The 23325-nt window shown below is 39.1% G+C and overlaps 2 protein-coding genes across 3 annotated transcripts; both read right to left on the bottom strand.

Moving 5' to 3' along the window:
• Window positions 1-1124: 1124 nt before the first annotated feature.
• Window positions 1125-11147, bottom strand: pias1b (protein inhibitor of activated STAT, 1b). The gene is made up of 14 exons (XM_067589895.1): window positions 11044-11147; window positions 8359-8791; window positions 8153-8237; window positions 7877-7924; window positions 6855-6945; window positions 6611-6745; window positions 6374-6479; window positions 5513-5586; window positions 5031-5191; window positions 4398-4531; window positions 4134-4311; window positions 3889-4028; window positions 3304-3341; window positions 1125-3188 (listed from the first exon to the last, which is right to left on the bottom strand). The coding sequence occupies exons 1-14, from the start codon at window positions 11065-11067 to the stop codon at window positions 2847-2849; spliced, it is 1989 nt and encodes a 662-aa protein (XP_067445996.1). The 5' UTR covers window positions 11068-11147; the 3' UTR covers window positions 1125-2846.
• A 2020-nt stretch (window positions 11148-13167) lies between these two features.
• On the bottom strand, window positions 13168-21821 carry skor1b (SKI family transcriptional corepressor 1b). Of its 2 annotated transcripts, none has more exons than XM_067589885.1 (8): window positions 20845-21821; window positions 18601-20333; window positions 18180-18264; window positions 17960-18061; window positions 17767-17826; window positions 16996-17070; window positions 14580-14654; window positions 13168-13941 (listed from the first exon to the last, which is right to left on the bottom strand). In XM_067589885.1, the coding sequence occupies exons 2-8, from the start codon at window positions 20314-20316 to the stop codon at window positions 13844-13846; spliced, it is 2211 nt and encodes a 736-aa protein (XP_067445986.1). In that variant the 5' UTR covers window positions 20317-20333; window positions 20845-21821; the 3' UTR covers window positions 13168-13843. The 2 variants fall into 2 exon arrangements, with proteins under 2 accessions (XP_067445986.1, XP_067445987.1); XM_067589886.1 differs by having other exon boundaries at window positions 13168-13938.
• Between the last annotated feature and the right edge of the window lie 1504 nt (window positions 21822-23325).

The following is a 23325-nucleotide window of genomic DNA, read 5'->3' as shown; positions in this document are numbered from 1 at the left end:
AGCTGATATACAATAAGGAGAGTTCTCTGAAATCATTGATTGGGAACACTCGCCAGATGCCAAAATGTTCATGTGTTGGAGCTGCAATAGCTTTTTTTTTTTTTTTTTTTTAAAAACCCAAATTATTTTCAATATCAATTAATCTGCCAATTGTTCTTTTGATTAATAATTTAGTCTGCAATATGTCATAAAATTGTGAAAATTAATCACTGTTCAATCACAATTTCCAAAGTCCAAAGTGAAATCCTCAAATGTTTTTTCACTGACCAACAGATAGAGATACAAGTTACAATGATAAAGACAATGAATGAACAAAGAAACGCAGCAAATCCTCACATCTAAGAAGATATTCCCAGAGGATGGTTGGAGTTTCTGCTTAAAAAATTAAACAATGTATTATCAAAATAGTTGCCAATCAATTTTCTGTTTGACCAATCAATAAATCGAATACTTGTTGGAACTCCCCAGTTCTAATTCTGTATCCTTGTGTTAATCAAGTTACCTTTTGTTAAATGCCAAGTAAATGTTTAATATATATATATATTTAGTATTCTTATATCAGAATCCAAGTCTTTTGTCTCCCTGTAAAACATTTTCTAATAATAATTCAGATCGGTACTGATAATAAGTATCAATCCAAAACCTGTGCTCCTCTTTTCCACAAATTTGAAATCTCTTTTCGTTCCTCGTTGTTTGGAACTTTTTGAAATCATTTCTATGAAGGTAACATGAGGCCGGGGATTGCCTGCCGTGACTGAATGTATATATTATATCATATACCAGAAACAATGAACTTTTATAACACTGATGAAAAAACTGTATTTAATGAAGTGATGTGAACAGTCACATCACAGCTGATATCCAATCCAGTTTATCAGATTAGTGCATCCCTTTAATTAAATAAAAAAGCTTAAAAACAAACCTTATTTTGCACTGTTGATGAAGAATACAGGCAGTTAAAACAAGAGTCCTTAAACTATGGGCCCCCTTGTGGCTAAGAAGCCAACCTTTGACCTCAACAATGTCACCTTCCCTGTCATCTCTCCACTATCACTATCTAATGAAGGCATAAAATGCCCCCAAAAACATTAAAAGAAACTGTGCTTAGACCAACTACAAAGATACACTTTCTTATATCTGTTTAATTCTTACAAATATCAAACAGCACAGTAGACCTTGTAGCGGTTCAAAATGATCAAAGCCTCTACTGAGTTATTGACATCATCTGATAGTAAAACGGACAGAGAAACAGAAAATGTTACAATGCATGTCAAGCAACAATGACATCTTTAAATAGCATTAATTATATAATTACAAAAGAAATATCACATACAATGACAGCAATGCATATCCACGAATCAAACAAATGCTGAAAATATATATGATAATAAATAATCCTAATTGTAAGCACAAGTCAAGAAAAATAAAGGAAGGGGAGGCGTCCATAATTACTTCAATGGATTTTAACTTGTGGGCCAAAATGCATTGTGATTCACTCAAAGACTAAGCTATCACAGTCACCTTATAGGCTGTTGCAAATACACTAAACAACAAAAAGGCTACGTGTCCTGTGGCCTCACAAACGAACAGCATAGCACTCAAACAGGTGAGCTTTCAGGGAATTCGCAGAGACATGCAAAGCTGAAAACTACTCTTGAAGTGTTTACTGCAACTGAATGCTTCACCGCTCCACACAGCCTTTATGTGAAAAAAGCAAGTGCTAAAATCAAACATAAAGACATCTTGAAATGCCATCAATCCACTTGCTGAACCATTTTTATGCCTTTGATTTAAAACAATACTTCAAGTGGACCAGAAGCTAGCCTTGTCATCGAGTGGAGAAGTTGTTTGTTGATGTCGACTGGCCACTTCACTGTAGTTCAGTTAAGTGTAATATGCAAAATAAAGCAGGTGTACCTTAAGAGAAAAATACACAGTATTGTGTGTATTATGTAATGCTAATCTGTATAAAGGTCCAATTGTGTCATGTGACAACAGAAAGATGCTTCTTGGACCAGAGTCATTCATTCACGCACTGGAGGAGCCTGGTCCTACAATACTGACGACTTAGTTCCAATTTATATGCATTTTAAGTCAAGTCTGAACTGACATTTTGTTCATATTTGACTTGAGTGAAGAAGGCGAGGAGGAGGAGAGTGCAGCGTTATGACAACAGAAGGATCTAGCGTTTGCGATTCTAGTGGCAACAGTTCCTAGAGGCATAGGGAATGCTTCTTTAAAAAACAGCATACATCCAACATAACTTACATCATAAATAATTCCTTACAAATAATATGACCACAGCATGGATGTCTTACAGAAAAACCTACAGTGATGGCAAAAAAAATGGCCAGATCTTTCTGCTGTCAAAGCATTTTTGACAGTAATGATGCCATTTAGAAAATAAAGAAAGTGTTACACATCTTCCTGTTTTACTGTGACTTGCCTTTTGTACATCTATAACAATGCCCATTTTCTTTATGTTCTAAATATCATGTTCTATAAGGTGTCACCTCATTAGGGTTCTGTGCACATAACATTATACTGAAATAATGCCTTTGACATGGAATATCGAAACAAAACTGTAAAAACCAAGTACAAAAGGTACAATATAATCAAAGGACCACATGAAGAGGTGTGAAAAAGTCTTCAGTATTCACAGAAAAATATCAACTGAAGTAACTCACCGGACAAGAAGCGTCCTAAGTTTATGTACATATGATAAGTAAAATTGAAAATAGATTTTCCTCTCTGTACATAGCACTGTATTCTTTCATCTTCCTCTTCGTTATTTACAAAGAACTCCTGTTCTCGAGGTCTCCCTTGTTTTTAAGTTCTGTGTGAATCTAGTCAAGAGAGATAACGTCAGATATTCCATAAATGGCCGCCGCTGCTGCAGCTTCCACCGAGGACCGTGACAATCCTGAGATGGAGTGGCTGTCCCTGTCTCTGTCTCGCTCTCTGTCTTTGTCGCGGTCCCGCAGACTGCTGGAAGACACCAAACTGCTGGTGCTGCCACTGTTGCTGCCTCCGTTGGTGGCTGCCAGCGTGCTGCTCCCAGGGGTGCCTGGCTGCTCCCGCAACATCTGAGAGGAGCCGTAGGGCAGGAAACGGTTGAGGAGCAGGTCGTGGTCCTCTGAGGCTGAAGCCGACGCTGCCGCCGCAGCAGCCATCACCATGTTGTAATGCTAACAGGACGGAGAAGAGCGGCCGTTAGACAACAGCAGAGCTAAAACATAATGTAGAGTAGTATGATATTCCCCACTGGCACTGCCTTCAAGTTCAGAGTCAGAGTTAATGTACCTGATTGTCACCTTGGAGGAAGGAGAAGAAATTTAGATCTGTAAGAAAGTAAAGAAGATTCAGTCCATTTACTTAATTCATGGTATACACTCATATTTACAGTTACACCTTGATTTAACAAGCAACAATCAGCTGTGTTTAAAGGATGTTTGGATTTGTCAAGTCTGTCTTAATACAACATTAACAACATGTTTAAGGTGGTCACTCTAATCATTCCTCATTCCTGACATGACTACACAGTGACAAATATAGGACATTATCTACAGACTAAGGTTAAGTCAAACATCAGCAACTACCAGAAGGAATTTGATACTAAGACAACTTAACTTTAGAAAGTCTTCTTTAGCCAATTCAGACTTTTGAAGCCTCGTATTTGCTTCAGATGAATGTTAGAATATATTTATTTGCCCAGAATGAAAACTGGATTCGTCCCTCACTTCTTACAGTGTAGTCTCACCAGAGACAGATCGCTTCACAGCCACAGGAGCCATGATTAGAGTGACGAATAACTCTTTCAACTAACAAACATAAATTGAATATTGTATAATATTTGAGCTTATCCTCGCAGGTAAGTGACAGGCCTACCTGGCAGGTCACTAGTTGTGTGATAATAGTGGCGGTAGTCCTGGATAAGAGGTGGAGGTGGAGGAATGTAGCTGGTCTCCACAGGGGGCATGCTGGGAGCTCTGCTGACAGGTGAGGCCTGGCTGTGTAGGTTCAGTACTCTGAGAGGAGACAATGCCACATCAGATTAGTGACAAAAGTAAGACGGCACAGAGATACCCAAAATACATTTGTTTATGGTGATGTCACTTGGTTTGGAGACTTACCCCTTGTTTGGAGGTGGAGAGACAGGTGACAGTGAGGGACAGGCCCTTTTAGGAGGCGGCTCATCATCTAGCTCTTCATCTGAGGAGCTATCCAGTGTCAGGTCAATCACATCCACTTTCTTGCTGTTGTCATGAGATGATCCCCGTTTCTGCTCATTGGAATCTGTTCGAGATGAATCTACAAAGACACGGCAAACTCACACTGTGCACACAGATGACAACGAAGAGTACACTTAAAGAATCTGAAATCTGCGAGCTCCATACCGCTGTCTACACCGTAGTACGAAGCAGACACCTCCTGCACCTCTCTCTTTGACCTCATGGGCGACCAGCTTCCATCTTCTTTGAACTGGATTTCATCACAGTCAGAACAGCTATTCAAGATTTCCATGAACAACCTGTGATGAAAGCATGACAACTAAACAAAAATTGGCAACCATGCAACCACAATTACATCCATTCACATCCAAAAACAGCCCTGCGTTTAAAGTGCAAGTGCACTCCCTCCTCCAATTGAAAAAGGCCAGTACATTGATGCGGAGGACTCATCCGGCACGAAAGTTGAACCTGGCTAAACTTTAACTACAACGTGACATCCTGACAAGGCACTGCGTTGGCCAATCAAATAGGTGCATGCACACATTTCTGGTTGACACATTTCTTACATCACATCGCAGCCAAAGTTGAGTCAGCTTCTTTTTGCTGGAGCCCTAATTATAATAAACATTCAATAATACATCCATTAATAAATCCATTTAAACAACACTACGGATTTCAGCTTCAAGGCAAATGATAAAAAATATCTGCTGTTTGTTTCACATCTTACATTCTGAAACCAAACCATCATAGGAATCAAACAGTAGTGCCGAGCGCTCGCTGATGCAGTGCTGTGCTCACCCGTCAATAATGAGATGCTCGTACGGTGCCTTCTTGTCACAGACTGGACACACCCAGGTCGGCTTCTTCTCATTCATTTGGATATAAAGCGTAGCATCAAAGCACTGCAGGTGTGAGCATGTCATCGCTCGGCAAGCGATTGTCAGCCTCATCTTTCCCAGCTTTAGAACAAAACACAAAAAGAGACACAAAATACATGTCACGACCTCGGTACTGCATGAAATACCAATTTAATAACAGAGTATTGCAGGACAAAACAGCTCTACTAATACAGTACACAAAGAAGCAACATGCCCTTCAACCTCTTCTTTCTTTTCTGATACTTTTTGTTTCTCTGCAACCTAAAAAAGTTACTGTGTAATCAGAATTGTTAATTAATATCTTGTTGGTCAACTATTACTATTATCCTGCAGCCTACTAGCTGTGCATCACATGACTTCACCATAACACCACTAAATTAAGCAGAAAAGTTGAGTATTTACAGGACACAGCAGAGACACTCGTAGACTGGTGGTGGCAATCTCACTCTCCGGATCAGCCGTCAGTTTCTCTTTGACTGTAAGAGAGGATACGCAAAGCACAAACAAATGATACAAGAATGTAGAGCGTAGTGAGTAATATGTTGTTTTGTTTCACAGGAAACCACAGACCGTCCCTCACAATAAACAGACTGCACTCATCTTTCATCTGTAATCCTTGGTGCAGAGAACTTCAGAGGGACAACAACCAGCCTGTTTTAAAAGGCCCAAAGAAACATTTCCAGTAACAACTGAGGAACTTAGGACCTTATTCAGTTCCCGAATAAGTTATGAATTAAGTTCCTCCCAGTGTACTCAGACTATCTGGTCAAAAGGCAAAGGATCTGTTTTGTGTTACTAAAAGAAGGACGGTAACCTGATTTCATAGACATTTTCTACTCCCTTAAAGCCATAGTGGCGACGCATATTCTCTGTTTTTAGTTGGGGTGGGAATCTATGTTAACAATTAACAATTCGGCTCAAAATTGATTCTCGATTTAAAACCGATCCTCAAATGAATAAATAGAGAGAGGGGCAACTATTTTAGGCTTACTCCAGCAAGCTGTGTGCAAAACCATTCACTTGTACTGTACTGAACTGCAATATGAAACAAAACTGACAGGTATGTAAAAGGATCCTGTGTCTGACAAACAGGAAAAAGAGGAAGCTGGAGAAAGCTTCCAGCTTTTTAATTTAGAAATGTTAACTGCTTTAATTTGGAAATCTTACCTGCGATCTGCAGGGGGGGAATCATAGAGGATAAGAATCATGATTCTCATGTGTATCGTACCCTACTTTATACAACAAAATAAAGCGGCGACTTACTCAGAGCTCTTGAGTGGTCAGGGTTCCTGATTCCTTTGGCCCGTAGTCTTTGCAACAACACTGCAGACGACTGCTGTCTTACCAAATAAACAGCCATGGAAAAACTCTGACAAAAGAAAAAAAGAAGTGAAAAAGTCAGGCAGATGTGATTTATATCCTCATCAAAGCTTTAGTTTAAATATACTATGACATTCATTTCATGAAGCTTTGCCAATATTCTCATCTGGATCTCCTCACCCTCCCAATTTCTGAAGTCCATGACACCACAATTGTGTTGGGGACTGTGGTGGACAGTCGGACAAGAGAGGTTATATTGATGGGGCGACTGGGCCTTTTTGGTTCAACTCCATTTTTGGTGGGAGGAAGATATCCCTGCAGACAACAACACATCAAACATCAGTGCCTTTGATTCTCACTAACTGGTGGAGTGATACACTGAATATACGACAACACAGACTATCGATGGACTGTTTAGACTCACCGGGAGATTACAGGGCTTTCCATTCACCTTCACACACAGATTGGGAGGGAAATGATCTTCCTGGGGACAGCTTGTCTCTGATAAACAAAATCTGGAAATGAAGAAAACAGGTTACGTAGGTGAGAAGTTCAAATGTTGAGTGACAAATCTCAAAAGCAATTGTTTCTGTTAAGTTGCCACGCTCAAAAAAATAAGGTTGGCTTGCTTGCTTATTTTACCATTTCAGTTGTGTCAAGTACAGCCATCTCCATCTATGATATAGGAGAGCATTTCTTAATGGATGGCATTCATCCATACAGTGAATTTATATTTCAGCAACTATGAAAAAAGTCATTTTTATGTCATCAGGTATTCTTTTCCAGGTAAAAAAAAGAAAGGTTGAAGTTGTTTAAGATTGTTTTACCTGAACTAAAAGATGTATTTACACTGACTTGCTTGTAAGACAAAATACAATTCTTTCTTTCCTTTCTAAGAAAAGAGTTGGAACTTAATTTAACACATTTTTAGGCATATTGGTGGAAATGCCACCAGTGCTTTGAACTAAGATTAATTAATAATTTATTAATATTGTATTTTGCTTGTTTTGTCCAGTTTAGTAAAACTCATCCACACACATGAACACTATTTTTTTTATTAACGACTTTTAACAATAGCTTACGTTCACTGTGGATAAAAACTTGGAGCGTGTGTATCCCAGAGATAAGTGTCCCCTGCATCCCTCGTTCCACAACTTGTTCTCAGTAATTTATTGTGATTTCTATTTTTGTCATTTATCATTATTTATAATTGTAAGCTAATAAAAAATAGATCAAAGGTAAAACTTAGGGTGAAGGTTTTAACTTCTCACCACAGAGAAGTTAAAACCAAAAACGAAAATATAATAAGACTGAGGAAACATTTCTGGGTACTTCAAATCTGAGAGAGGATAAACACAGATCCACTAATCTGCCACTAATCAGCGAACACACTTCCTGATTGAAAAAGAAACTTTTTATGCTCAGCAGAAAAGTTGTTGTACATACCTTAACTGAACTTGAACAGCAAAGTCACATTTGGTCCCAGATATGTCCCTAAAGAATTAAAAAAGGAGTCAGGTCAAGCTAGTCATGACAGTTTGACAACAAATTTGTTTACTCAGATTGATAACTGTGTCAAAAATAATAACTTGCTTCCTAATAATGTAAAGACAAAAGTTTGAATTTGTTTGCTAGTTTCGATACTTTTACAAGATATTTTCTGCCTCCCTTTTATCATTTTGACAGCGAAGACAAGAAGCACCAGAGAGCTTTGTCACTTACATGGAGCTGCTGATCTGTTGAACTTGTTGTGGTGTTAATGCGAAGGCATAACATGCTTCCTGGAACCGTTGACTGTTGTCTGAGGCTACAAAAAAGAAACCAGAAACAGAGCATAGCAGTCAAATGGGAACCCTACAGAAATCCCTGTATCCAAATCTGCGTCAATTCATAATGAACTTCTACAGAGCAGGAAGTGGTGGACTCACAGAGGCTGGTTGGCTTAATGAGCTCATCCAACATGTCGTAGAATGGCAATCTCTGGAGCTTGACATCAGGATGTACAGGGTGCAGGGCGGAGGGGAGGTGAGGCAGACTGAGCTCATGTTTAGGCCCAAGCAAAGAAACAGGCAGCAGAGGCGACGGGGACCCGTGGCTGTCAAATCCCAACTGTGCGAGGCCGGCGGGCAGGCTGGAGGCAGAATGAACACCAGGCAGGGCTAGGTCCACTGGCGAAACCATTTTGGTTGGGAAGCGCCGTCTGTATAGCTCTTTGATCTTCATCTGCACTGCAGGACTACAACCAGCTTTGAGTAGGTGGAGAGCTTTGGTCAAAAGTTCGTGTTTGCGCCCGTGCTTATTCCGTCCTGCATATCCCAACAACACTTGGAGCTCTGAAACTCGAAGGCTCATAACCATTTGCTGGTGAAAGATAAAGAGTGAAATTACATCCTGGGAAAACACTTTTTTTTCTATGCTGATGATGATATTTAGACATTATTATTAACACATGTCTGATTCATTTTTCATATCATTGAAAAAATATTAAAGGTATTTGGTTTGTAAATTGTCCACATCCCTGACATTTCCATTTTTGACATATGCTTGGAGCAGAAAGATTATTTTGTTGGCATTTTCCCTGCTGCACAAGTAGAACAATACAAACAGCAACAAGAACAAACACAGTCGCTCTGAGATGACTTTGGCAGACACAGCCCAACTAGAGACTGCAGATTTTTTTTTAAACTAAATGCTTTTCAACTTTTTCAACGCTTTAATCCATAAATCTTCACAAGATGCTGTAAGTGATAATATAAAATGTGAACACAACATGATAAAGGTAATAAAAGTCTTCTAATATAATTCTATACACCAGAGGTTTATTCCTCAGACTGTGTCAGAGAAGTGTTAATTCAACTTTAGTTTGTTTGTTTAGTTTGTGATGTTGTATTACACTGTATTATACTACAAGGGGTTCTTCATATGTGGTTGTAGAGCTGCAACGATTAATCGATTGACAGAAAATTAATATACAGCTATTTTGATAATCTATTAATTATTTCAGTCATAGTTCAAGCAAAAATACCAAACATTCTCTGGTTCCAGCTTCTTAAACATATTTGCTGTTTTACTTTGACAAATACAACAATCAATTGAGTATTGCTAGATTGAGGACTGTTGGTTGGACAAAACAAGCCAATTAAATGTATCACTGTGAAATGATGAATGGTATTTTATTCACTATTTTTAGCAGTTCACAGACCAAACAATTAATTGAGAAATCATCAAACAAAGGGGCTTTTATTCTCAACAAATATAACACATCCTACAATGTAATGCAGTCAAATAAGGTTACAACAATCAATTACCGCAGAATTGGATCTACAACTTCCATCTGTGAATCAACTTGAGAAAAGGTTGTTTTTTTATACAATCATTGCATTATATTATATTGTACAGTTGGTTGTGTTCTTATGTCCATCCTATAGATATATAGTAATCAACTGTTCCTACTTGTGAATAACTTATAACTCGTTTATTGATAGCAAAGCAAACAAAAACACTGAATGTTGGCATCAAAAGGTGATCTGCAATGAAGTCCATATGCATATACAATTGGCACAAATGACTATAGCTGATAATCAAAAGGTCATCTGTGTGTTAATCAAAGAGCCCAGTTAGCACTCAACGCTGCAACAGGTAAAGCTACAAACATCCTGATGACACTTCTGGCCTATTGAGTAAAATGTGGTGGCACATACCACAAGATATAACTTGTATTTATATTTATTATTTACAGAGCAGCTGAACTCTTTGAGGCAAACGTGTTAAATGCATTTTCTGCTTTACAACCCGCATCTATGGTCCCTGTATAGCAATAATACAGCTCATGTATGATAGTCTACGGTAGAAGAGGAGTGTCAACAACGCAGATATTCATTAAAGAAGGGAGCACACCATTAAAGAAAACGTTTAGCAGTCATATTGTGAGTGTTTCTCTGCCAGTTGTTAAGTAAACACCAACAGCAATAAGATAAGTTAGTAGAATGTGGAAGCAGACAGCGTAGATTTAGCCTGAGCTAGCTAACAGCACCTGACTGTTGGTGGTGTAATTTGATTGGAACTACACTTAATGTTACATTGCTTACTTTATCTCATGTTTGAACATTAATCGCCAAACTGGGTAACATTACAACTACCCACACTGTGGACAGTCACTATATTCCGTTATATAGTCAGAAATAACGCTACTTAATAGCTTATCGGCGCTGGTCTTCCAGGGAATAGACAGAGCCCGCTTTTCAAAAAAGATATCGCCGTCTGTCAGGTGAACTACTGACACTGTCAGTTGGCTCATACTAAAGAGACGTTAGGTTCAACACGCTGACATGAGTTTGTTTTTCATCTTTTCCTACAGGTGATATCCGGCCTTATCTGCAGGTGAACCGCAGAAACAGAAACGTCGGCAACAATAACAAAGCTAATGCTAGCGAGCTAGCCAGCCAGCTAACAGTTTGTCTGGGCTCCGCTGCTTTGCTTTTTTGTTATTATATGCTTTGATAACAACACTTCTCGGTGCTCTACTGTCAAGTAACAATGGTGCTACGATTTGCAATTCAAACCTGACTGTCTGAAGCGTCTATTTGTCAAGCTAATGTTAGGGCTCGCTTTACCTTCAGTTCCGCACTCTCCGCCATCTTGTTATATTAGGTGCGCAGGCGCAATAGCCATCCTCAAGGGACAGAGCAGATTCAGCAGGTGGCGCTGCTGCCATAGCCGGCAGGGGGAGCTGCTGTGTAAGTTTAGTGTAAGTTTAATGACATGAACAAAAGAAATGCAAAATGGATAGAGAAATCTCATTTATGTTGGGTTTTTTAAAGAGAAAATTAAAAACAGGCTGTAAGCTTTTGTGTCCCACTTTCAGTTGATAATTCCATTTCATAGTCCTTGAAAAAAAACAACCAAGCATGGAGAAAGAAAAGCCCGAGGTTGCAGATTGCAACCAACTGAATACCGTTTGGTGCCAGTGTTTGGTTTGTCCGTTCTGGGCTACTGTAGAAACATGGAAGAGCAACATAGATGGCTCTCTAGAACATGGATGTATAAAGAGAACTGGATACAGGAAGAGCGCCGGGCTTTGAAGCCAATTTGACATAGCGGCCAAACCGTGTAATTACAACGTCACGTGATGCACACTGGCCCCAAAATACTTTTCCCCATAGACTTACATTGTGAAAGAGATGTCTGTAAATCAGCGGATACATTTTTCTGAGCGTCACAACCCCCGCGAAATGACTTGTCTCACTATCAGAATTAAGTCCGTTTGGTCCGATCACATTTCAAAAGCCTAGAAGAGCCGCATGATTGATTTGTTTTATCCCTATTCAAGTTAGCCAGAGGGCTAAACCGGAAGTAGCCGACTCGGCCAGCGAAAGTCACTAGTGCGCATGCTCTATGGGCCGCACAATGCGGAAGATCCGGGTACTTTCATACCGAGAAGTCGATTTATTTTTGGCTTCATGCGCCACTGAGCAACTTTCATAAGAATGAACGGGGCCCCGTCTCCGACGCTGTATCCAGTTCTCTTTATACATCCATGCTGTGGAAGAGGACCGGCTTCCTATGTAGATATAAAGGGCTGATGATTTTAAGGTAACGAAAACACAACAGTTCTTATTTTCAGGTGATTATACACAAATTAAAACATACTTGTGAATATTATATTCCTTTTCTGCCTAGTCTGTTCCTCTAGATGCCACTAAATACTACACACTGCACCTCCACTACAGTGGATAGCTCCCTGCTGCAGCAGCCGGCAGGAGGCGCTGCTGCAGCATAAAAACTACACACTGTGTACTTCAACATCACAGAATCAGTCTGTTTATTAGTCAAGTATGCAAGCATGCGAAGAATGTGTTAGTGTTTGCTCCCACAAACGTAGCATAAAAGAATAATAATATAACACGAGTAAGGTAGTAATAATAATGAAATAAACAAAGTAGTGTTAACATTAAATGAATAAACAGGGTGGAAATAGTTTTGAGATTGGATATACAACTTGAAATGAAATAATGGCCGTACAAAAGAAATATGGACTGTGCTACAGACCAAGAAATGGTGACGTGCAATAAATGTAACAGTGGAGGTTGAATGCAATGTACAATGTTAAGTCCAGTTTGATGAAATATATATAAAAGTGACCAGTGCAGGGATTAAGAGGGATGTGAGATGTTAAGTCCAGCTTGAACTGTATACTGTAGATATACCACTAAAATCACATTACATTACAGTTGTTTGGAGGATTTAGTTTCGCTCTCACAATAATAAAACCGACAGGTTAGGTAGGCTAAAGGCTAAAGATGTAGCTAAATCGGCTCTGCTTGTGGTGAACTACTTTCCACTCTTTCTAATATTCTGTTGTCTAAACAATTAATCTATTAATCAAACAAATATGCATTTAAGTAATCAACAATGAAAACTAGTTGCAGCTCTAATTTTTTAAAATCATGTTTTAGACCTTACAACCTTGATTATTGTGTTTTCAATGCTTCTTCTTTATGGCGCTAATCCAAAAGGTGCCTTTTAACCTCCAACATACAACAAGCAGTCCAACACACAAAGATGAAAGTTACACTCACATGAATTTAAATGCAGAGACAAAAGCTTTGCTTCTCGCTAAAGGACAAATGAGTGAAATTAAGATCAGCCCCACAGAAGCAACTGTTCTGAGGAAAACAATTAAATGAATGGAAGACTGTTGACCAAGCCTACATTGAGTGCAAGAATCCGCATTTCTTTTAATAAAATGATTTATTCATTAGCGATGAAAACAAATATTACATGAACAAATAGGCTACTCTTAATAGAATATGTGCTATACAAGATCGCGGGTGTACTAATTTAGCCTACTAACTTCTGTGTTTGTTAAATCTTCAAAAAACAAACAGGCATGTGTTTGACTGCTACAAATAATTATATTGTGGGCCTATTTCGATACTTTTTGTGGTTAATTCCATCACTCGTGTAAAGTGCATAATATCCAAAGTTATATAAGCTACTGGCCTGCAAAGAAGAACACAGCAAAAGTAGTAGGCTAATTCACAATACTGAGAGGATAAGGAGCAATGAATTGGCTAGTCAAAGCTGCTATTGACAACAGAAAACCGAAATAACAACCTCTAACTATTACAAGATACATACATTGTCATTGCACTTTGCCACAAATAATAAATATCATCAATGGTATCATTTCAGTAAAACAAACTTCACCGTAATGCAAGATGGTTAAATAAATGCTGACAGTAGAGATACACTTTTTTCTTTCATTTTTTTTAAATAGGCTATTACAAGTAATTACAAGTGTCTATTTTCAGATGATTCCTCAAAGCATCCCTGGAGGTTTTAGGGCCATCGGACAGAAGCTGTAGAAGTGTCCTTATGATCCTCAGCCACAGAAATATGAAGCAGTTTGATTCAGGGTGGCAGCAGAGGAGATTTGAAGGAGCAGGAGCCGGTGCAGTGCCGAGGAGTTAACATCTTACACGAAAAATGGTGCAAAGCGTCGTGAGCTTCTATGAAGAAGGAGATAAAACAATCAACAGTGTACGTGCATGTGTAGCGAAAATTATACACGATTCAAATGTTACATAAAACAGCCTATAAAACAGTATAGGCGATATATTTGCATCAAGCGGTGTAATAAGGATCAATTGAGGTAAGGCCATGATAAAAAAAAAATGTGAAACAAGTTTGGATCCGCCTTTGGTTGCATAAATATAATCTAAACATCATCAAGGCTGCTGTTGTACTTGATTTTACATCAATTATCTTTTAACTTCTATCACTTTTTTTGATCCAACTCAGAAAAGCAAAGCAAACGGAAACCAATAATTCATTTATATTCGTGGAAATAAATGTAATGTTTCTTTGTCAATTGGTTCAATTTTGCGTATCAAAACAGTAAATGACACCCTCAGACAAACCCACCTTTCACCGTACACACACACACACACACACACACACACACACACACACACACACACACACAGAGAGAGAGAGAGAGAGAGCATTATTTTGAGCAAAGGTTGTCATCAATCAAGTCGACCAATAAGCCGCAGTAAATCTGTAAATCCGCGGCAGAAATTGAAGGCATGTGGCAGCTCCGGTGCGTCCACTCTCTCCTTCTGCTTTATTACTTTATTTTTCTCACCTCTGACGATGTGAAGCTGCTGAACCATCTCCTCCCTGTAGGAAAGTTCCCTTTTCATTTGATCTTGAAAATTGTCTGAGGAACAAATGGCAGATAGAGATTTTAGTGAGCCAGTAACAACAAACAGAAACTCGATTTCATAATCAGAAACACGCTAATTTTGCCAGTTTTGTTTGAGAATAGTCTGTATAATATTATTAGTTATAAGTTTGTTGCTCTGATTTTTGACTTTAATATGAGCCCAATGTCAGCCTAAAAAATAAGGAAAAATATTCAGCATGTAATAAAGGATAAAGTGGACTTCGATTGAAGAAGTCTTCTCAATGAAGTATTTTTAGTACTTTTAGGAGTTTGATTACATTCATAACACTTCATTTAATTTAACTGGTGGGTTCGCAGATCTGTCAGCCTCTAGAGGGCGATGTTTTAAAGATAAAGCGACAAACAAGGTGCAGACAGTCATAGTGTGCAAATATTTACGTTTATGTTTTATAGTCGAGATTAGAAATTAGCATTTTAAGCATTTTTGAAAATAATTAAATGCAAATTATTTATACTTATTATAAAACTCAATCTCATTGCTGCTTTTCAGAAAATTAGGATTAATTCACTCCCTTTTTTCATTTTAATAAAAATTCTTTTGAAGAAAAGTCTAGATGTGTCGTTTGGTAGAGCTTGTTCAGGCATTTTATTAATGTTGTACTTTGAATTGTTTTGGAAGTATTTTAATTATATCTTGAAAACTCCTTCACATTTTGTGTCAAGTGGAATAAAAAAAAGTGGAATCATTATCTGTCTAATGTTAGAAAAAAAACAGTTATGCTGTGTTGTCATTAGATTATGGTTTGTGTTCCTCAAACCAAGAATAGTTTATTCAAACAGTATATGCACAATAAAATAATGTCTTTATGAATTCAAGTATTCTGAGTCCACCACAAAGCTTAAAGTTTGACAAAGAGGCTTCACTGGGAATTTATATTTGTTAGAAAGAGATAAATAACTAATGTGATGAGACAAAAGGACTCCAACATACAACTTAAAAGTGTTGAACCAGTGATTTGCACACTTAACAATGATTTTATAATTCTGGATTAATTTCCAAGACACCTTTTAACTGATGTGAGGTTAAAGGTGAGACACAATAAATGTAATTTTAAACATAATACAACAGGTCATATTAGAGTTATTTTTTCTAGTAAAATTATCAGTATTGAGACGTGTGTAAAAAGTAGATTTGCAATCAAACCATCATTATTTACCCACAGTACTGTCTGTGAATGATGCTTATTTACACCCCAAACTTCAGACTTGGGTGACATGTGCTGCTCCTCAGTAATGTAACCATTTTCATAAATACTTTTAATCACATGACAGATACCCTTGTTTTTCCTTTTCTGGAGATCTAAGATTTTTACATTATTACTGTAAATAAAAATGTACCCATTTAAAATCTCTTGTAAGAAATGCTTTTTTAAACTTTTTTTTCATCTTTATTTTTGTGCCATGTAACACTGCTCTTATAGTACAGAGCAGCGCATCCATCCTCCAGTTTATTCTCAAATAGCTTTCCAGCAGAGCAGAGAGTGTGAGAAGAGTTGAGCGGATGATAAGTTTTTAAGCAACTATATTTTGGAGAGAGAAGATGGAGGCTGTCCAGGAGTTACTGTCAGCTAAAAAATACATGATGCTTCTCCTGGGCATGAATACAGTTTCATAGTCAGAATTATACACGTTAGAGTAGCAATATGGGTTTTTCTGGTGCTAAATGAATACTGTAAATCCACATGCATTAAAAATATATGTATTTTATTGTGTTGCTAAAACAACCTAATTCCAATACTGACTTGTATTGCTCCTCAGCATTTTTTAATTGTTCTAATTTACTTATTTTTAAAAATTCATTCGGCATAATAAAAAAAAACAGTGCCCACATGCATTACATTTTTTTGTCTTATTATTTTTACTCAGTGTATCAGTGTTTCTCTAAATTAAATTGAGCTCCAAAACTGGGTGCTATTCAGCTTTCTGTCCTACAGAAAACCATTTTCTGGAAAAGGGTGGATGGATGTTATTGGACAGGAAGGTTAAAATCATAATCCTCTCAAATCAGTAAAAGAGATTTTGAAAACACTTCTTCCCAGGGGAGCGTGTCCCTGAAGCACTTAGCATATTTTTGGAAGAATGGTGCCCTTTAGTAGATCTGTGCTCTGGACCGAGAAGCACACGCGTGCCACTGTTGAGGTGGATTTGGTCATGGCAGGACAAAGGTCATTTTTTGACCTGAATCACAAACATGGCAGAAGAGGAACACTTAACATGCATCAGAAAGACTTTTGAGTCTCTGTCTATAAAATCCCTGCTATGGTGATAAAAACCAAAATATAGTCAATAAGCACTGTGGCAGAGTCTGGCTTACCTTTTAAATGCTGAAATTCACGTTCCAGCTTTTTCCTCAGCTCAACTTGCTCCAACAGTTGCTTCTGTAGTTCGTCTGAAAACAGACAAAAAAATAGAGAATATTTCAGGTGGAAAAGAACAAGCTGTGTTTACCTTCTAGGACAGTTTCCTGTTTGTAATGACAGTGATGAGGACGTCATCATCATTTACACTCAAAATCCAGAGCAGATTCTCCTGGGCCTGCAAAAACATGTATCTCTTATCCTTTTTTAGGGGGGATTTTGGGGGTGGGGATCCCAAAAAATCTGTCTCAAGGCAATAAACATAAAAAAAAACTGAGGGCATTGTGTTGTTTAGTTTAAATTCAGTGAGAAATGGTTTTAACTTTTGCAAGTGACACTTGATTAAAAGTTGCTCAAATTCAGGAATATAGTGGGGTTTGCAGGGTTTTGGCCCCAAGGCCTTAACAAGTCCATGAAGATGAGTGAAGGGAAGTAGCTGTCTGGCTAAGCCTGATTAAAAACAATTTGTAAAATAAAAATAGTCAATATGACATCAAGAAACCGACTTGCTTATTATCATTCCTTTTAAAAAATTGAAATAAATTAAATAAAACGGATAAAATGTAAATAAAATGTGAATTCTTATAGTCTAATTGTAGCCTATTGGATAATAATAATAATAACAATAATAATAATAATAATAATAATAATAATAATAATAATAATAATAATGTTTTTCAAATATCCCAAACCTCCTTGTTACCTGTCAATCATTTTATCCATCTTACCTTTTGCCAGACTTTGAATGTCTCTTTGTGTTGGCTGAGCTCTGATTGGCGCGTCATCGCCTAAATACACAGAAAATACATTTTTTTTATTTCACTGTCTGCAAAAAAGATAGAGACCCGTATCCCATAAAAAAAAAAGATAATTACAGTCTAATATTAATAAGTCTTGCTCGCTGATCTCGGAGTAACTCACCCTCATCCGGCTCTCGCTGGTTTTCATCGCTGCTTTGTTCATTAAAAGATTTCGTTTCGATCTCCACTGTGGAAGACGGCTCCTCTTTACTCGCACTCTCATCTTAAGAGAAAATACATCGATGTCAATTTCCCCCCTTTTTTCGATTTTGTTTTTACAGCGATTTTTTTTTTTTTTTTTTTTTTACAAAAGCAACAACAACAACAAAAAAATCTCTAACCATGTGCTGTAGTCTGGTAATTCGCAGGTCTGAGCTGATACGGACTGCTCCTTTGTTGCAGCTCACTTCTCTCCGGTGTGTAAACCTAAAGAAGACACAATCACTTCCTTGAGCTGCTTCAAATGATGGAGGTTTGATGAAATAATTATGATGAAGCAAAATTAATATCTAAAATTAAAAATATACTCTAAGTTGAAGTGTGTATATTTTTATTTAATTTTTTTTTTTTTCTAAATGATTTGGACATGCTGGTTGTTAAGTGCTGTTACACTGTTTCAACATATAAGACAAATTTCCCCACAAGGACAAAAAAAAAAATTATGTGCATAGAAAATACACACAAGCCAAGAAAAAAAAACTCTTTTTGTGCAAATATTACAGCTTGTATTATCGCCAGTGTTTCTCAGTTAATGTCACTCACTTCAGTGAAAGACGCAGCTACGTGGGTCTCTGATAATTGCTTGCTCTGCAGTTCTCTTTCAGAGGACTGGGCCACGTGGAGGCTCATTTTCTGGGAGTCAACCAGACTGCTCTCCTGCACGCCCTTGGAGTCTGAATCGTGTGGTGAAACACTGTGAGCCAAACCGGGAGGAGTCCGAGGACACACCGAGGAAAGAGGCCGGGAGTCCTCGTCCTCTGGTGTTTTATTTGACTCCACGTCCACGTCCGGCTCGCCCTCACTGTCCACGCAGGGGGACATGGACCGGTAGCTTGAGCTCTCACTTAAAAAATCGGGCGATAAATAGCCGGTGCGACACCCGTTGTAAGCGCCCCTGTTGCCGTACAGCTTGGCGATACACTCGGCGTCTTTGATAACGGGTCTGAAGGCGGAGACGTAGCTGATTTTCCGGGGCGCAAGGGTCATCCCCTCCAGCGGCCTCGCCTCATCCCCTGACTTATCGTCTTCGTTACGCGTGGACTGGGTGCTGGAGCATCGGTCGTTATCAACCAAGCTGTCTTTTGAGGTGTTGGTGCTCCGGTCGCTGTGCTCAGAAATGTCCATGTCAGTCTGTCTGGGTGGGCACAGCAGCTCTGTTGGGGGTTTGTGCTGAGTCTGGGGGTACGGAGGCATGGGCAGCGCGCCCGCCGCCGGCCAGAACATAGGGAAAGAGTGATAGGCGCTGTCCTTGGTACTAGGCCAGAGGACACCTGGGAGGCCGGCTTTGCTCTGCTCTCCCATCATACTGTCTTCTTTTTTCTGGCACAGGCCGAAAGCTGGGAACCCGTACGGATGAGCGAAGAGCGGCGGTGGGATCTTCTGCAGCATCCCAAAGCCTTTACTGGGCACAGGGATGACTGGGTAGCTGCGCGTGCTCGGCATGCCGCCCCGGTTGTCCTCGCAGCTGAGGATTTTTGGAGGTATCTCAGGTGAGTCTAGCCTTGGTCCATGTGATTTTGACGAAGAGCTGGACTCTGACCCACATCCAGGCAGCGTCCTCTTGCGACTGCCCCCGTTGAACATGGCCTTCACATCTTCCCATGCGTGTAATATGTCTGTCTGCGAGCTTTTATCTGTTAATTTAAGGTGTCGCCTCCAGGAATTAAAATTTGCCGCATCTGGCTGTGTGTACTTCGACTCCGGCGTGCGATGCGAATGAAATATGAATTTATTAGGAGAAAAATACATGTTGCAGTAGGTGCACTTGATGCACTTGGCCCTGGAGCTGTTGTATCTGGCCGGGATGAAGCTGCCTCGACTCCCCCAGGCGCATTCATGGGACACATCAAAGGCAAAATTTTCTGGAAGTTTTGGAGGCGAATGAGCTCCTAGAAACGACTTACAAAGTCTCTCGGCCTCGCGTTTAGTGATCATCCCGCAGCGCCTGGAGGAGATCGGCATCGCTCCGGCTCTCCGCAGGATCTCCAGCTGGACAGGGGTGCACTGGACGCAGGTGATCCCAAGCGCCACACGCCTGTTGTGTATCTCGTTATAGCTGTAATTCTTCAACAGGGTGTTAGATATCTGCGCAAGGCAAAGTCTCTCCTGGCCATCTATCACCAAAGACACGATGGGTATTCCGTACAGCACCGTCTCTCCCACCTGGTTGGGTTTCAGGCTGGTGGTGCTCGGGTAGGTAAGTTCTTGTTTGGAGCTTGGCGAGGAGCTGGAGTCTCGCCCCGCAGGTACGGAGTCCATCCTTGGAGGCCTGGAAGCTAAGGAGACGACATTTGACATGAAAGATGTGAGTTTTGGTCAAAGCATCAAGTGCAGCTTTGATAATCAGTCTTTAGTAAAGAATATCAGTCCATTAATTCAAAGTAGTTCACTCTGCTAAACATAGAAACAGCAGAAAGGATAATTAGGCTACCGGCCTATATTCTAAATAAAGTTGCCTGAACGTGATTTTTATTTTAGTATTAATGGCCAAAGAATAAAAACTGACCGTCATTAAGCAATATTGCTATAACATAATTCTGATGGGTAAATGATATATTCCATGCATAAACCAATGTAAAAATGTTTTATTTAGCGTGCTAATTCAGCCTTTTATACAGTTAACACGATCGTCTGCAGGTTTAATTTCGGCTTCTATCTTATTAATTCCCCTTTTATTTCAACAGGGTGTAAAAAAAGGTTGTAATAGATGGATTTAAGTCATGATACTTTAAAGCTAAAACGCGGAGTGTACAGCAGCTACTGTCGAAGTCACTTTTCAAAACTCACCTCTAATGTTTGCGCAGCTCCCCTTCCGTCGTGAATGAGAAAGCTGTGATCAAGTGAATGACGGCGCGATAAGAAGGGTTTTTGTTGTTGGAGGATGTAAAGATGTTTGCTTTAGGAGTGGGACGCAGTTGTCCGTGCAGCACCGCCTCCCTCCTGCTCGCCGTCCTCCTCTCTCTCTGCTCCTCTGTCGGTGTGTGCGCCTGGTTTGTGTTGCGCCAGCAGCAGCATCAGCAGCAGCATCAGTGTCCACATGGCAGACAGACTGTAGTACAGCCCCCTCTACGACACCGACAGCAATCAAGTGACGGCAAAACTTATGGCAAGGCACTCCCACTCACACAGGCAGCATGCCTTAACTATGGATCCGTGACCAATGAAGATGATGGTTTGGTTTGAGTGTTTGGTCTTCTAGCAGCCTACAGGTATATTAAGCAGGTTCTGGCTACAAAGAGAGGAAGTGAAGCCAACTAAATATTTGGTTTAATGCAGCCTGTGTGTTTAAATAAATTCTACATTTAAAAAAGAAAACATCCACATTAATCTTTCATTACTCTGTCCTTTTGTGTCGACCATAATGCATTTAATTAATTCTTTTGCACTCTCCTGTTGGGGAAAAAAAATCCCCGCAATGTTATTGACATTATGCATGGAGGAGGCTGCAGTGGGATTTGGCATTCCGCTAACAACAGCAGGGACCCAAGACACATTGTTGTGTGCATGGAGTCAGGGTCCGGTGATGAATACAGCGTGCAGGCCTTCGTCATGTGCTGGGTTCCCACGGATTCACAGTTTACAATCTACTCCTCGCCTACACGCGTTTTGACAATAACCAGCTGCTCTAAAGGCCACTGTCTGTGATTTTTTTCCCCTCCAAGCTGAAAGAAAGAAGATCAGACTGAGGAACAATGCGGGCAGCCTTGCGCCATAAGAGACGGGCATTTAACTTTTTAAAGTCAATAAAGCGTTGGGTTAATCATTTCCATTTGGCACGAGCGCGGCGTCAGTCACTGATGTAATATTGATGAAGGTAACAGGACACGTTTCTGTTGGTCCTGTTGACTTCGGTGGGACAGAGCTGGACAGCAGTAATAACAATTTGTCCATAATTATCTACTTCATTTGAAGGAGAAAGATGCATTGTTAATTTCAATATAAACGGCGTCCAATAATAATAATAATAATAATAATAATAATAATAATAATAATAATAATAATAATAATAATAATGTTATTAAAACAATATTTTAATCTTTGAACGGTTACCAAAATACATTAATGAATTTTATTCCATGTTTTATGTTTTTGATCACATGATAGTTAAAAATGGAAATTGAAAAAAACTTATTCAAGGTTGACTTAATGGCTAAAATCGTTATTTTTCTGTTGACGATCATCATTTTACAGTTTAACCCTGACTGCTTTTCTTTGGAATCAGATACGCAGGTTTTATAACTGAGATCAATATGCAGAATAAATCTATATTAAAATGTGTTTTGTTTGAGAGGAAAAGTCCATACAAGTCAACAGACCAACTTCCTCACGTTAAACGAGACTCGGAATTAAAATCAAGTAGCGAGACAATCTCCTCCATCTGCGCAGCTATTGATCACTGATCGGGTATCGCCTGTTAATCGCAAACCTCTTAATAAAATTTCATCGCTGCCATCAGATAAATTCAAAGTTTTTTGACACTCAACTGAATGAACTAAAACGCATTTTCAACTCTTCAAAAGACTTCAAGTAAACCTTAAAATTTCTTAACCACATTTTTTATCATCATCAGTTTATTTAAAACCCATATTTTCAAACTGAATGTAACATCCTCAGACACATTCAATACAGGAAGCGGTGTAACACTAGTCCACTGCAACCAAACCTGCTGGCGGGGAAATGAGAAAAGTGCCCAAAAAGTCAGTGAGGTCATTATCTGGCTCGTGCTTATTCTACCTTTCTGTGCAAGAGAGAGCAGCTCATTTAAAAGTGTGTCTGCATTAATCACAGTGCTGCATCAAAGTATGATAATCACCTGAACACTCTATTAAAATAAAAGTGCCAGCCCAGGGGAAATCTTACCTTACTCTTTAATTGTTTTGAGGCTTTGATAGGCTTTTTAATCTAAGATTAATTTATGCATTCTTAAATAACTCTACATATGATTAATAAGCTTGAAAATTAAAAGGAGACTGAAGCAATTATAACAAGTGGTTGGTCATCACCTCATTAGATGGCATTAGAAAGATGCAGTTTGTAAGTGTGTGTGTGTGTGTGTGTGTGTGTGTGTGTGTGTTTGCCTGATTGGGTATCACAAAAATCAACAGTGGAGGGGTGAGAGCGAGTGTGAAATGGGGGTAGACTGTTTGATGAAAATCACTGGAAAAAGTGCTGCTGGCTGCTGGCTAATAATTCTGGATCTTTCTTGCATGCTCTCCACGAGCGAGTGAGTCTGAGTCATTTATTAAAAACTTGATACATGACTTTTTT

The sequence above is a fragment of the Thunnus thynnus genome, chromosome 5, assembly GCF_963924715.1.
Source record: "Thunnus thynnus chromosome 5, fThuThy2.1, whole genome shotgun sequence".
NCBI classification, from domain to species: Eukaryota; Metazoa; Chordata; class Actinopteri; order Scombriformes; family Scombridae; genus Thunnus; species Thunnus thynnus.
The sequence above is the reverse complement of the archived record's forward strand: the minus strand, read 5'-3'. Positions and strand labels throughout refer to the sequence as shown.